Source organism: Branchiostoma lanceolatum, chromosome 1, assembly GCF_035083965.1.
Source record: "Branchiostoma lanceolatum isolate klBraLanc5 chromosome 1, klBraLanc5.hap2, whole genome shotgun sequence".
Lineage (NCBI taxonomy): Eukaryota > Metazoa > Chordata > Leptocardii > Amphioxiformes > Branchiostomatidae > Branchiostoma > Branchiostoma lanceolatum.
Genome location: NC_089722.1, coordinates 34,826,223 through 34,838,465, shown reverse-complemented (window position 1 = coordinate 34,838,465; position 12,243 = coordinate 34,826,223). Strand labels below are relative to the sequence as shown.

The 12,243-nt window shown below is 39.9% G+C and overlaps 1 protein-coding gene across 4 annotated transcripts in view; it reads right to left on the bottom strand.

Annotated features, from left to right (window-relative positions):
- The window catches only part of LOC136427507 (oxysterol-binding protein 1-like), a 76,109-nt gene that overhangs the window by 23,401 nt on the left and 40,465 nt on the right, over positions 1 to 12,243 (bottom strand). For all 4 annotated transcript variants that reach the window (XM_066416411.1, XM_066416418.1, XM_066416429.1 and 1 more), the window contains 3 exons: positions 7,524 to 7,637; positions 1,939 to 2,081; positions 97 to 289 (listed from right to left, as the gene is read on the bottom strand). In XM_066416411.1, coding sequence (XP_066272508.1) covers positions 97 to 289; positions 1,939 to 2,081; positions 7,524 to 7,637 — 450 coding nt within the window. The remainder of the gene's footprint in view (positions 1 to 96; positions 290 to 1,938; positions 2,082 to 7,523; positions 7,638 to 12,243) is intronic.

Below are 12,243 nucleotides of genomic sequence, written 5' to 3'. Positions count from 1 at the left end.
CGTCCAACTTGTTGCCTTGTTGGCAATGCATCAGGGGCGAGCCTAGTAATGGTATAGTATCCGATCGTGTGCAGTTTGCAGAAACTTGTTTCCCACCTTTAACATTGGGTGCAGTCTTCAGACTGCCCTGAGAGGCCTGTGCTCGGACTTGCTGCTCCAGACTGTTGTGTTGACGTGCCAGTGTTTCCACAGTTTCTTCTAGTCGTAACCTCTGCTCACGTTCGTACTGTAAAGTTTTCTGCCACTTGCGGCCCTGTGTCTGGGCCAGGTCTAGGTAATCAGCACAGGCCTGAAGGTAACAAATTGAAAATTATCCTATATCAAACTTAGATAAGTTAGAATAATACAGCATGATAAGGGAGACATAGACGCTGATCATAAAATGCAGTTTTCTTTCACCACCCTTGAAAATGAACAATGCCTGTCCTAATAATCAAACCAAATTTCTGTTAACCTTCTAAAAGACAGCCAAGATCAGCAAATTAATAGGCAGGTGTACATTAACTTACATTGCGCACAGTGTTCTCGCCAGCCTGAAATTTTTACTCGTCATTTCAATTTTGAAGGCGAGGCATCGCGCCGGAGGCATGACCATTCTAGGGGGGTCCGTGGGTATTCTCCCCTGGAAAATTTTGAAATCTAGACCCTCTGAAACACTATTTCCTGCATTTTGAGGGGCAAATTTCCTGGTAGAATAAGCTTAGTTTAATGACATCTCTTTCGGTGAAAAATTACACAAGGGTTTCAGGCTTGATTTTTTGGGGGAGGCGTGCCGTCATCGCGGAAATCTAGAAATATCGAATGTTCACAACTTCACACACAAGCTACACTTCTATGTTGTATACAATCGGCAAAGAAAATAAAATTTAGCACAACAAAACTTAATTACGTACCAGCTACGTCCTACAAAAAATATGCACAGAATAAGTCGGCGCGGCAAAAATAAAACACAACTTTTCAACACTTGTTCCGTATGCACCCTGTAATTATTGAACATAATGAGGAATTTGACACCCTACTTTGAGAAAGAACGCAATAAAGACGTCCATGTTTTTTGTCCCATGTTTTCCACGATTAATTTCTCCGGTAACTGCACTGAATGTGTTCAAAAGTTGTCGATTCAAGCCTTCCAATAGCCGCTTTGTCGTGCGATCCTTGCGATTCCCGCCATTCCCCTAACATCTTGCAAATTCATGCTTAGCTGAAATCTCGCGAGTAGCGAGACTCGCATGTCATTGGTCGTTTTTTCTTGACGCGACGGAGACGTGCGCTGTGATTGGTGGATTACAATCGCCTGTTTACCATTTCTTGCGGGAAGAAAGCTCAGCCACCGCAGCTTGAAACTTTAATTCTGTTTACACAGATAACACAAAGCCTGATACAATGTAGCTATAGGAGTATTTCTGAATTGTAAGGCTTCTTTGATGACAATAACTGACGGTGAACCGAGAGGGACAAAACAGAAATAAACGTCAGCCTGATGCGACCGGCCAAAACTGTGGGGAGGGCGGCGCATGACGCTGAGTTTTCGGCGGCCACCAAATATTACTAGCAACCACCACGGCGCTCTGTGTGTTGCTGGGGTTGTCGCCAGCGGGCATTAGAAACGATCTAGATTGCCCTCGTCACGAACTTCCGCTGATCATGATCCTCTGGAGTTTTTGAAAATTTTAAGCTCTGTCTAAATATCTTTACACACCGATTTTTGTCCATTAAAAATGACGGGCTGGGCAAACATTTTGTCTGTCATGAGCGACAAAAACCCGTCAAATGACGGGAGAACGGGCGCTGGCGAGAACACTGATTGCGTATATAAATTTCAAAAACATCATCCATCTGTAAAAAGATATGAGGCTTACTTGATATGAGGAGAAGGAACCTAAAGTATGCCGATTACCAATTTTAGTAGAAAGCATTGGAAGACAGACATCAACTCACATTGATCATAGCATTAGATGTTATCCTGAAAAGTGTTGCTCTCTCGTTGACTGCTTTAACTTTGCTCTGGACGTCCGTGCTGTTTTCCTTATCCAGCATCTCCAGCTCGCTCAGCGACCGCTGCAAGGCTGCGCCGTGTTTTGCTGGAAAGGAAAAGAAACATACAGATTTTACATGCACCATGTGACAAATGAAGAAAGGTCTCTACTGTAACAAAAAAACAAGTATAGTTAGGACCATGTACAAAGTGATTGACATTGACGTGGATAAAATTATAGAAGCAGTGGTAGAAATACTTTCAGTGTTCTGCAATATTGCAGAATGTCAAAATTTTTTTCTGCAATTTGAAAATATTTTCTGCAAATACACATGCCTCCATACTACAACCTTCTCAACTTAATAATGCCTACTTACTTACATTATATCTAGAGCTTTGCAACAGTGCTGTAATTCTTTAGTCTCTCACTCTATCTTTGATTATGACTAGCAAAGTTTTTAAGAGAAATAACATGCATGTGTGTGAAAAATATTCAAATTAATAGTGAAAATTGCAACAGCAAAAGTATATTTATTCAAGGACATTATATTATGTCCTTGATTTATTCAATATCAATCAAATCAAATATTCGTTTGATCATTTCAGTATGTGTATCAAAATTAAAAACAAATTCAACGGCCTGCGTGTTCTGATGCAGGGCTCCAGACTAACTTTTAGACCTAGGAGCACTGTGCTCCTAACTCAAAAAAGTTAGGAGCACCAGCAAAAATCTAGGAGCACCACTACAAAAAGTTGGAAGAACAAGCAAAATTCTTGACCATACCAAGTAATACTCCTATTAATAGTATTAATCAATGTTAACATCCGGGAAAGTATTTGAATAGATCACAAAGGATAAAAGCCTACATTTGGCAATTCAATTCATTCAATACCTTCCTACATGCTAAATGATACTAGTATGAGGGATTTCTAGAAAAATTGGGCATAGGTTCCCCGGCTGGCCCCTATCCGGGGGCCACGGTGCCTCAAGTTCAACAAGTTGAAAAATACACAATGGTATTTTTTACTTGGAACAAGGCAAGTAATGATTCACATAACATTAAATTATAGATAAATAGATAAACTTAAACTTATCTGTTGGTTTCATGACCAAAACAAATAAAGTCAAATTCCATAATTTGAAACTTCACTGCTGGCATCAAGTTCAACATTTTACAGGCATTTTTAAACCCCCATCCTCTGTCTACAAACAATCCAAAATACTTTAATATCCTTGAAATTCTTGCTCAACAGTATCAAAAATTATCTGTTTGTGCCAGCCCAGTCAAATATCTTCGGTTCCTTTGAAACGCGCAGTTCAAATTTTGCGCGTAAGGACCGCGCGGCGCGGCCATCCAATGACAGGCCGACCGCATGGAGAAAGCTTTGTGATTCATTCTAGACCGCAGCAAAATAAAAATAGCACCATAATGACGGGCAGATCATGAGCTTTGAAATGATACCGGTAACAAAAAGGGACTTTAATATTTTTGGGGATAAAACTCCACTTGACTTGATTCATTGATTTTTGATCGTAAAAATCATCGATTGAACAGGTGTAAAATGACCGAGGGAAACGGGCCTGTCATTCTGCTGCGGTCTAAAAACATCATGGCGGCCGTCCAGAAACGCACGGCCGCTAGCGCCAAGTTTCATCGGCAAATTTACGGCGTTTAAAATATTTTACAAATCAAACAAATACATCACAAAGGAGAGAACCTTATATCCTTTATTTCTATGGGTAATTTTGCCACTAGGAACGGATTGTTTTTGTACCGCGGGCGTGGGAACATGATAGAAAATTCACCGACGATTTTTGCGGTAGGGTTGGAATACCTATATTTTTAGCTTACCGCTTAGTTCTGCCAACCTCCTTGGTTCTGCAGCCATTATCCTGGCGCAGGTCTTAATTTTTTTATTGTCGCACCGTGCGACCGTGTTAAGTCTACATAATATCCTGAATTGAGAGCCATTGAATCCCGAGTCTGATTTTTTTTTCTTCTGCAAAATTGCAGATTGTTTAATTTTTCTTCTGCAATCTTGAAAATCTTTATGCATTTTGCAGATTGCAGACGGGTATTTCGAACGCTGTAGAAGGGTACCCTAGAGAGGCAAGACAAACAAATTTGTTGAATTTGAGGGTACAATCTACAATAATGATATAACTGAAAACCAAAAGAAGTTTTTAACATTTTAATGACCACTTTTAAGTGGGGTCATGCGGGGTCATACCGTTTTTTTACGGAACTGAAACCGACTCACCCCGGCAGGAAGCTATAAAGGTAATGCACATTTATACGCCTAATCGGCAAACTTCACAATTTCATTTGGTTGATCTAAAAGCCAACTTAGTAATATTATACTCCCATACAGAAAAGCTTGTGCCTTGCTGGCTTTCATGTTTAAGTGATTCAATATTTAGTGCACGTTATCTTTTAACCGCTAAGGCCAAAGCAAGTAAATTTTATGGATGACATCAGTGCGCGCATTGATTTTTGCCTGATTTTGAAATTAAAAACAAGATTTTTTTACCCTTCGGCAATGGTGCACATACCGAAAATAGTACAATATGTCGAAAACTACTATCGCAAAAACGTTCTAGATGCCATGAAAAGGTGAAAACTGTAGAAATGCGATGTACAATTATTGTGTCATCATCATCATCATCATCATTGGTCGGCTGCAATGCAGGCGACTGTAAGTAGCTTCTTCCAGTTCTTTGTGTATGCAAGCTGTAATAAGATTGCTCGTCGTCACTAACTTAAGGGAAGACACAGTGCAACCCTCATGGCAAACTTGTAATATAGTCTGTAATTGCTGTGCCATTATTATCAACTATGTGTAATCCAATGTGCTGCTCTTGAATGAAGTGAACTACTAACAAAATTGATAACAGGGTCAGAAGTAACTGATAATGATATCATGTGGTTTGAGTAGAACACCGCAAACATAAAACCCCCGCGGACATTTCTGCATTTACAGTACTGCAGTGGACCTTTTGTGTTTGTTATGTTTCGCCAACGAAACATATTGTTTATGTCAGGTTTCTTCTCCTTCTCCTTCTTCTTCTCCTGTCAAATCTTCAAATCGCTTCTTCTCGGTCGTTCGTCGACCAAATTAGCTGAAATTTGGTATGTAGGTAGAGTACGTGTATACCCCTAGACCCTTTTTTTTCATATAAGTTTTTAAAATGATTTTATCGAGGTTTTTTGGTCATTTTCAGACAAAAGTCGCACATTATGGCCTCCAGTGCCGTGGTGTTGAAACCTAAGGACCTGAAATTTGGTTTAGTTGTGCATTGGATATTTACCCAAAGGACCCCATAATTTTTTTTGGCATACACTACTTCAAAATGATTTATTTTGCAATTTTTGGATGGAATGTTTGGTTATTTTGTGTCTTCAGCGGCGCCAGCAAGAACTAGGTCATATTGTAACATAAGCCCTCCTACACTTCCCCTGTCTGGGACTTAAAACCAAGTAGATATGAGGTGGTAGCTCTACTAATGGTATTACAGAAAGTTATATGTACCTTATGTTTCATGGTACGGATGTTATATTTGAGATGTAGGTACCTATAGGAAAGGCGAATACACCTCACAATAAATTATGCTGATGAGGACCTAATTTGCATAATCTATGCATAAAGTTGTATTTCCCTTACCGTAAAAGCTGCGGATGTCATATTTGAGATGTAGGTACCTTTAGGAAAGGCGAACACACCTGGCCATAAATTATGCTAATGAGGACCTCATTTGCATGATTTCTGCATAAACTTGTAATTCCCTTACCGGAAAAGCTGCAGATGTCAAATTTGACATGTTGGTACCTTCAGGAAAGGTGATCACACCCGGCCATGAATTATGCTAATGAGGACCTCATTTGCATAATTGATGCATAAACTTGTATTTCCCTTACCGTACAAGCTGCGGATGTCATCTTTAAGATGTAGGTACCATTAGGAAAGGTGAATGCACCTGGCCAAAAATTATGCTCATGAGGACCTCATTTGCATAATTTATGCAAAAACTTGTATTCCCTTTACCGTGAAAGCTGCAGATGACATATTTGACATGTAGGTACCTTTAGGAAAGGTGAACACACCTGGCCATGAAATATGCTCATGAGGACCTCATTTGCATAATTTATGCATGAAGTTGTATTTCCCTTACCGTAAAAGCTGCGGATGTCATCTTGAAGATGTAGGTACATGTAGGAAAGGTGAAAGCACCTGGACATAAATTATGCTCATGGAACCTCATTTGCATAAATTATGCAGAAACTTGTATTTCCCTTTCCGTCAAAGCTGCAGCTGTCATATTTGAGATTTAGCTACTTTTAGTAAAGGTGAACACACCTGGCCATGAATTATGCTAATGAGGACCTTATTTGCATAATTTATGCATAAACTTGTATTTTCCTTACCGTCAAAGCTACGGATGTCATATCTGAGATGTAGGTACCATCAGGAAAGGTCAGGAATCCTGTCCATAAATTATGCTAATGAGGGTCTCGTTTGCAAAACTTCTGCAGAAACTTCATAATACCCTTACAGTCAATGCTAAGGATGTCATATTTGAGGTGTAGGTAATGGGAGGGGAATATCCTGCGTTTTCCCGAATATGTTGCCATTCTAGTTTCATTATATTTCAATTTGCCCAGGTATTATTTTGCGACAGCCCATTTTTGCATGGGGAGGGCCCGGAGGGGTATTGGCGAAACATGCTGTATTTGCACAGGGGCAAATGACGGCCTTTCTAGTTAGTTTGTTTGCTCTCGAGAGGCATTTGATGGATCATGATAACATTCAATCGGTTGGTAGGGGTCAATAAAATGAAGGTCAACTTTGAGAATGGGCCTCCTGGCGGATTTCTACGGTAACGCAGTGGACCTTTTGTGTTTGTCTTTTTCTTGTTAAGAGGATTAAATTTAGTGGGGTGGGGGGGGGTCAATACAACAAAGGTAAAGTTCGATAATGACCCTCCTAGCGGCCACCTATGGTACTGCAGCAGGACTTAAAGTTTTTGAGTTCAAGTTCTGGATATGCTGTGGTCGTGATTTTTGAGTGGTGGATAGCTCTTGTGGCATGAAGGAAGTTGTGTAAATTTGGCCTCCCTGTAGCTAGCAACTTCTTTGGAACTGCAGAGGGCATTTGTATCTAAAACTTGGGTAAAGGATAATTCAAGCAGGGTTTAGTGGATTTTCATTGATTTTGGCACAGGTTGAAATTCCCTTTTAATGTGCTATTTTTGCAATGGCGACCTATATACAAGGACAGCATATATATACGGACATTATGACTGGGGCTGGAATTTTTCGGTCAACATATGGGCAGTGCTTTTCATGATGGTGATATAATACATATGAACTGAGAACTGTGAAATAGATAGGAACTCCGATTGTTATATATCATACAAATGAGGACATAATTTGCTTGAGTAATGAGAAAATGCTATAATTCCAAAGTGGTAAAAGACGGTAATTGGAAGTTAACTTCACCAAGTCATTGCAGATGTTTCAATTCAATTCAATTCAAGGCACTTTCATACCTATCAAGTCGTTGCAGGTATTGAGGTCCTCCAGCTTTGCAGACAAGATACGTAGTGTGTTCTGGATCTCGTTTTTGTCAGGAGATGTGTGCGATTGTCCGTCCTCATCATCATCTGTAAGGAACACAGCAGATTTAAAACAGACTTCATCAAATCAATCATCACATTTCTGTATGCAGTGGTGGAAAGTGTTTTACACAAAGTAAGGACATACCAACAGATGGGTCACAATCTTTTACAGCCTTGATCTTGCTTTAAATTAAAGGGAGGCTAAACTTAAAATTGAAAAGTCTACTATACTTTGCTAAATATAACCAAAAGTCAAGTCCTCATTTGTTTTACCTAAATAAGTCATAGTTCAGGGCTCTCCCATCATTTGTAACTTGGCCCTTCTGACGGCTACTCGCCTGATGATTGAATTAATCAATTGTAAGGTCACAATGTGTGACGTCAGGTGCCGGCATTTCCAAACCAAACCAAAGTGAATAGGGCTTTTCAATCTTGCTTTCCTGACAATGGATTTAGAGGAATTTTCCTCTGAATTCGAGGAGACAGTGAGCTTTGAATTCGGAAAATTCCACGAAATCCGTCCTCAAGAAAGTCAGATCCAAAATCCTTGTTCAAACTGAATGGGAAATGCCCAGACCTGACGTCACATATTGTGACCTTGCAATTGATTAATTCCATCATCAGACCAGTAGCCGTCAGACCAGCCCAAGTTTCAAATGATGGAAGATCACTGAAAAACGGCGGATGTATGTAAAACAAGTGAGGACTTGACTTTGGGGTATATCTAACAAAGTATACTTTTCAATTTTAATTTAAGTTTAGCATCCCTTAAACAATGTTTTCAAGTGGATACCAGAAAAAAAGGCTTAAATAACTACAATATTAATCATGGATGTGATTTGTTCTGGATGTTCAAGAATAGTCATACTCTTTTCTGGTCCTTGCTGTCAAGATGGGGATAACAATGCATTGAGTGACAACAACGGTTATCCGCCAAATGACATGCATGTCACAAGGCTCGTTATCCTTTCTTCTGCACATTTGCAATAGTGTGCACAGGCAACAGCACATAAAATTATCTGCACTAAACAAATCATACCTGCATCGATTGCTTTAAAAGCAATTTCACTGTTAGCTTTTATCCATCATTTTACTATTTTTAGAGCTGGTAACAATCAGTACAGTACAACAGGACACAAACCTTATGGTCACTATGAGGTTTGATCTTGAGTCACAGAAAGTCTTGTTCATGAGTTTTTTCGCCCCATAGGCTTACATGTTATAATGCATCTTTTATATGGGCGCGTTTGTAATAAAGCTAGGAAATGCACCAATGTCATTCATTCTATGTTGGGAATATTTACCATAGATCATGCAAAACTAGATTTTGCCACAATCCTCCGTGAAGTAATTATGGTGTTTGCGGTGTGGTCTTCATTTACATAAGCAATATCTATCGATATCGATATTCATCTCTATCTCAGATATAGGCAGTTACTGGCAGTGTAGGAAGCAACAGCCTAATATCTGCTTGGAGTTAATTGGAACAATGAACCAGACGTCAGCTGGTTTCAAGCTGCTGTACAAATCACCTAATATCTGCTTAGTATGAATGTTGTAGCAAACCTCCCTGCGCCCGTTCACAAAACGTTACAGACCTAATGGTCTGTTCCAAGATAGGGGTGCTTTTTAAATATTACATTAACGATAAAAGCAGTTAAGGTGTAACAAAGACAATGTGCATCATCACGCGCAACCTAGCAGATGATAAGCTAAGTTAGACACCAATGTGACAATGGGATCGTGAGTTTTAGCAACATGCAAACAACATCATTCCTAATAGGCGGTTAGGGAATTTCCCACTGCTATGAATACCCCATCATGCAGCTGTTTATTTTTTTTGGTACAGACTCTTTTAGGGTACCCACTCTGGAGTAATACATGAATGGGACCTTAACCTTTAATGTATTAAGTAAATAATCATTAAAATGAAAGAATACTATCTTCTCCATCATCCCTGAAAAAGCATTGGCCTTTGACACCTGTTACAAGTTGATAACGAATCTAAGACGTGAAAGCGCCACCTATAATGCAGTTCAGGATGGAACAGATTGTGTGGATTTTAGCGATTCTTGGCTTCAAATTATGCCCATGTGGGCCAGCAAGCACGTTTTTGAACTTGGCTGATCAAAGGCGCACAGGACTAGACAAGAAATCAAAGTGCTGCTTTGTGTGCAGCCAGGGTGTGTAATAGAGTATTCCATAGCCTTAAACTTCAAACAGAGCTTTACGTCTGGAAATTTATGTTAATTGCAATATGGCAGACTGCATTAGCTGCATTTCAGTCTCGTCCGTGCGTCTTTGTGCTTGTTGACACCTACTTTTCCAGCACAAAATGCAACATAAGCAACAAAGGGGTGCTCGATTTTGTGCTATTACGATCTGAAACCTTAGTCTTTCAACTTGCTTCTATTTCAAGCAAAGCATGACACAATGAAAATAACAATAACGCCAGAGGGCCTAAAATCTAATAATTTATTACTCTAATGACTTTAAAAAATTTCATGACAATCTGTAGTTTACAGGGCCGATATTGATTATTCTAGTGACAGACATTAGATTTAGAGGGAACATGTTGTGCAAGATGTTTTGTAGAGACAATAGTTTAACTCAGAGATGGTGAACATACATGTATTAAGGGGCAAATACATGTACAGTACTGTATGTTTTGCTAGGTTTGTGAAGTCACCTTGAAATTTTTAGGATTGGTGTTGACAAACACAGAATAATCATCGGATAACAATGTTAATACTACAGTCAAACCTGCCTAGGCGACCACCTTTTCAACGCAACCACCTGGCCATGGCGACCGCTTTTTCTCGGTCCCGAAAATTTTCCCCATAGGCACAAGCATTAAGCTACCTGGCCAAGGCGACCACCTGTCCAACGCGACCGCGACCGCCACGAATTGGGACCGCACAGAGCACCATCCCTGCCCATGGCGGCCGCCTAATTTTCAAGCGTGTGGTGACACCGGATCATTTTGCTGTCGGATTTCACGGAAATGTTTTCAAGACTTTGAAGGACAAAAATAAGGACAAAAATATATGGAATAGCAATGTTATAGCATCGATTCCTCCATGAAGTGTTTGAATAAAACGTTCCCCCTATAAACATTGTAAAGACAAATGTTTGTGATGTTGATGTGCCCATCGTAATCTTATAGTTTACCGCAAACTCAGTTCGGTTTAAACTCAAATTAATATTTCAAAACGAATACGTAGTGTATTGTGTCAAAAAGTCAGATTCCACAGAAATTACTATCTATTTCTTGTATATTCAACAAAAATGTGTCTGTGTCTTACTTAATTCCGCCGAAAAATGACTTCGTGGCGGGCAAAACATCGGGCGAGAAATGTTGTTCCTTGGTCCCGACGCCATCTTGGATTTGGCTCGGCCCGGATTTGGCGTACCACTGACCTTTCTAAGCCTCTACCAGGCTCCGCAAGATGGCTGGGAAAATAGTAGGAATCGGCAAATAAAGGGAGTTAGCTACGGAGAGAGGGTCCAATCTGGAGAGAGGGTATATCTGCCATCTACCGTTCTAGACCTTTCTAGAACACGATGCTTTTGTGTATGAACATTTACGAATAGTCTAGTTATTGATGAAAATTAATATTCTTATTTCTATTTATTTCCATGAATCTCACAAACCTTTATTGGACGTTGTGCGTTCTGCTGCACTGACTTACCTTTCGATGCTGTCGCACAGAGCTTATGGGCGCGGCGCGACGAACTCACACCGTTCCGTTTTCATCTTTAGTTGTCAGATCGAAAACTTTTTGCCCCTTTTATCCAGCGGTTGGCGCCCCAAAAAAGGCTGGGGCCAGCAGGTGTTTTCTAGGGATTTGTCTTAGGCCTTAAAACTTTGATGATGTGCGTGTGTGTGTGTACTATATAATGTAACGTGTGAATGCGGGAGGGCGCTGCGCATGCGAGATCATCGAGGCAACCATTGTTTTGTAGTCAAAATTATGACGAAAATTTGTACAAGATGTAACGGTATACAATTATTACAACGATAATGGTAAATGTAATTTTTGTAGGATCTTTCTGTCAATGAGAATTGAACCTGGTAAGGGTCATGCTGTCTAAATTCACATAATTTTCCATCCATTTACGTACTGTATTTGAAAACCTCGACCTGGAAACATGTGAGTGGAATCCTCTTCATGGCGACCACCTGTCCATCGCGACCGGTTTTGCTCGGTCCGCCGGGTGGTCGCCTTGGGCAGGTTTGACTGTAGTAGTAGTACTTATCCAATATTTCAGTGACCGCCTGTCCTCTTCTCAGGGCAATACAAACTGGTTCTACTTTGCACTGCAGTGGTTTGTGACATTCTTCATGCTGCTGCAGTGAAACCTAGCTGCTGTGCAAAGTAGAACAACACCAAAATCTCCGTGACATGAATAATGGAGTCTGAAAAAGAACATTTTGCTGTAGAAATAGAAGACTTTGGGTACATTCTGTTTGTTCATCTGAATTTGCAAATTTAAAAATGTCATGATCCTCAAATCAAAATTGTCCGCCATGAATAAATTAGTGACACAAATGTTTGGAAACAAATGTTTATTTGTATCATTTAGAAATGTTGATTATCTTTTACCCAACCTGTATGTGATAGAAGTCCAATCATGTAACATAAAGTCA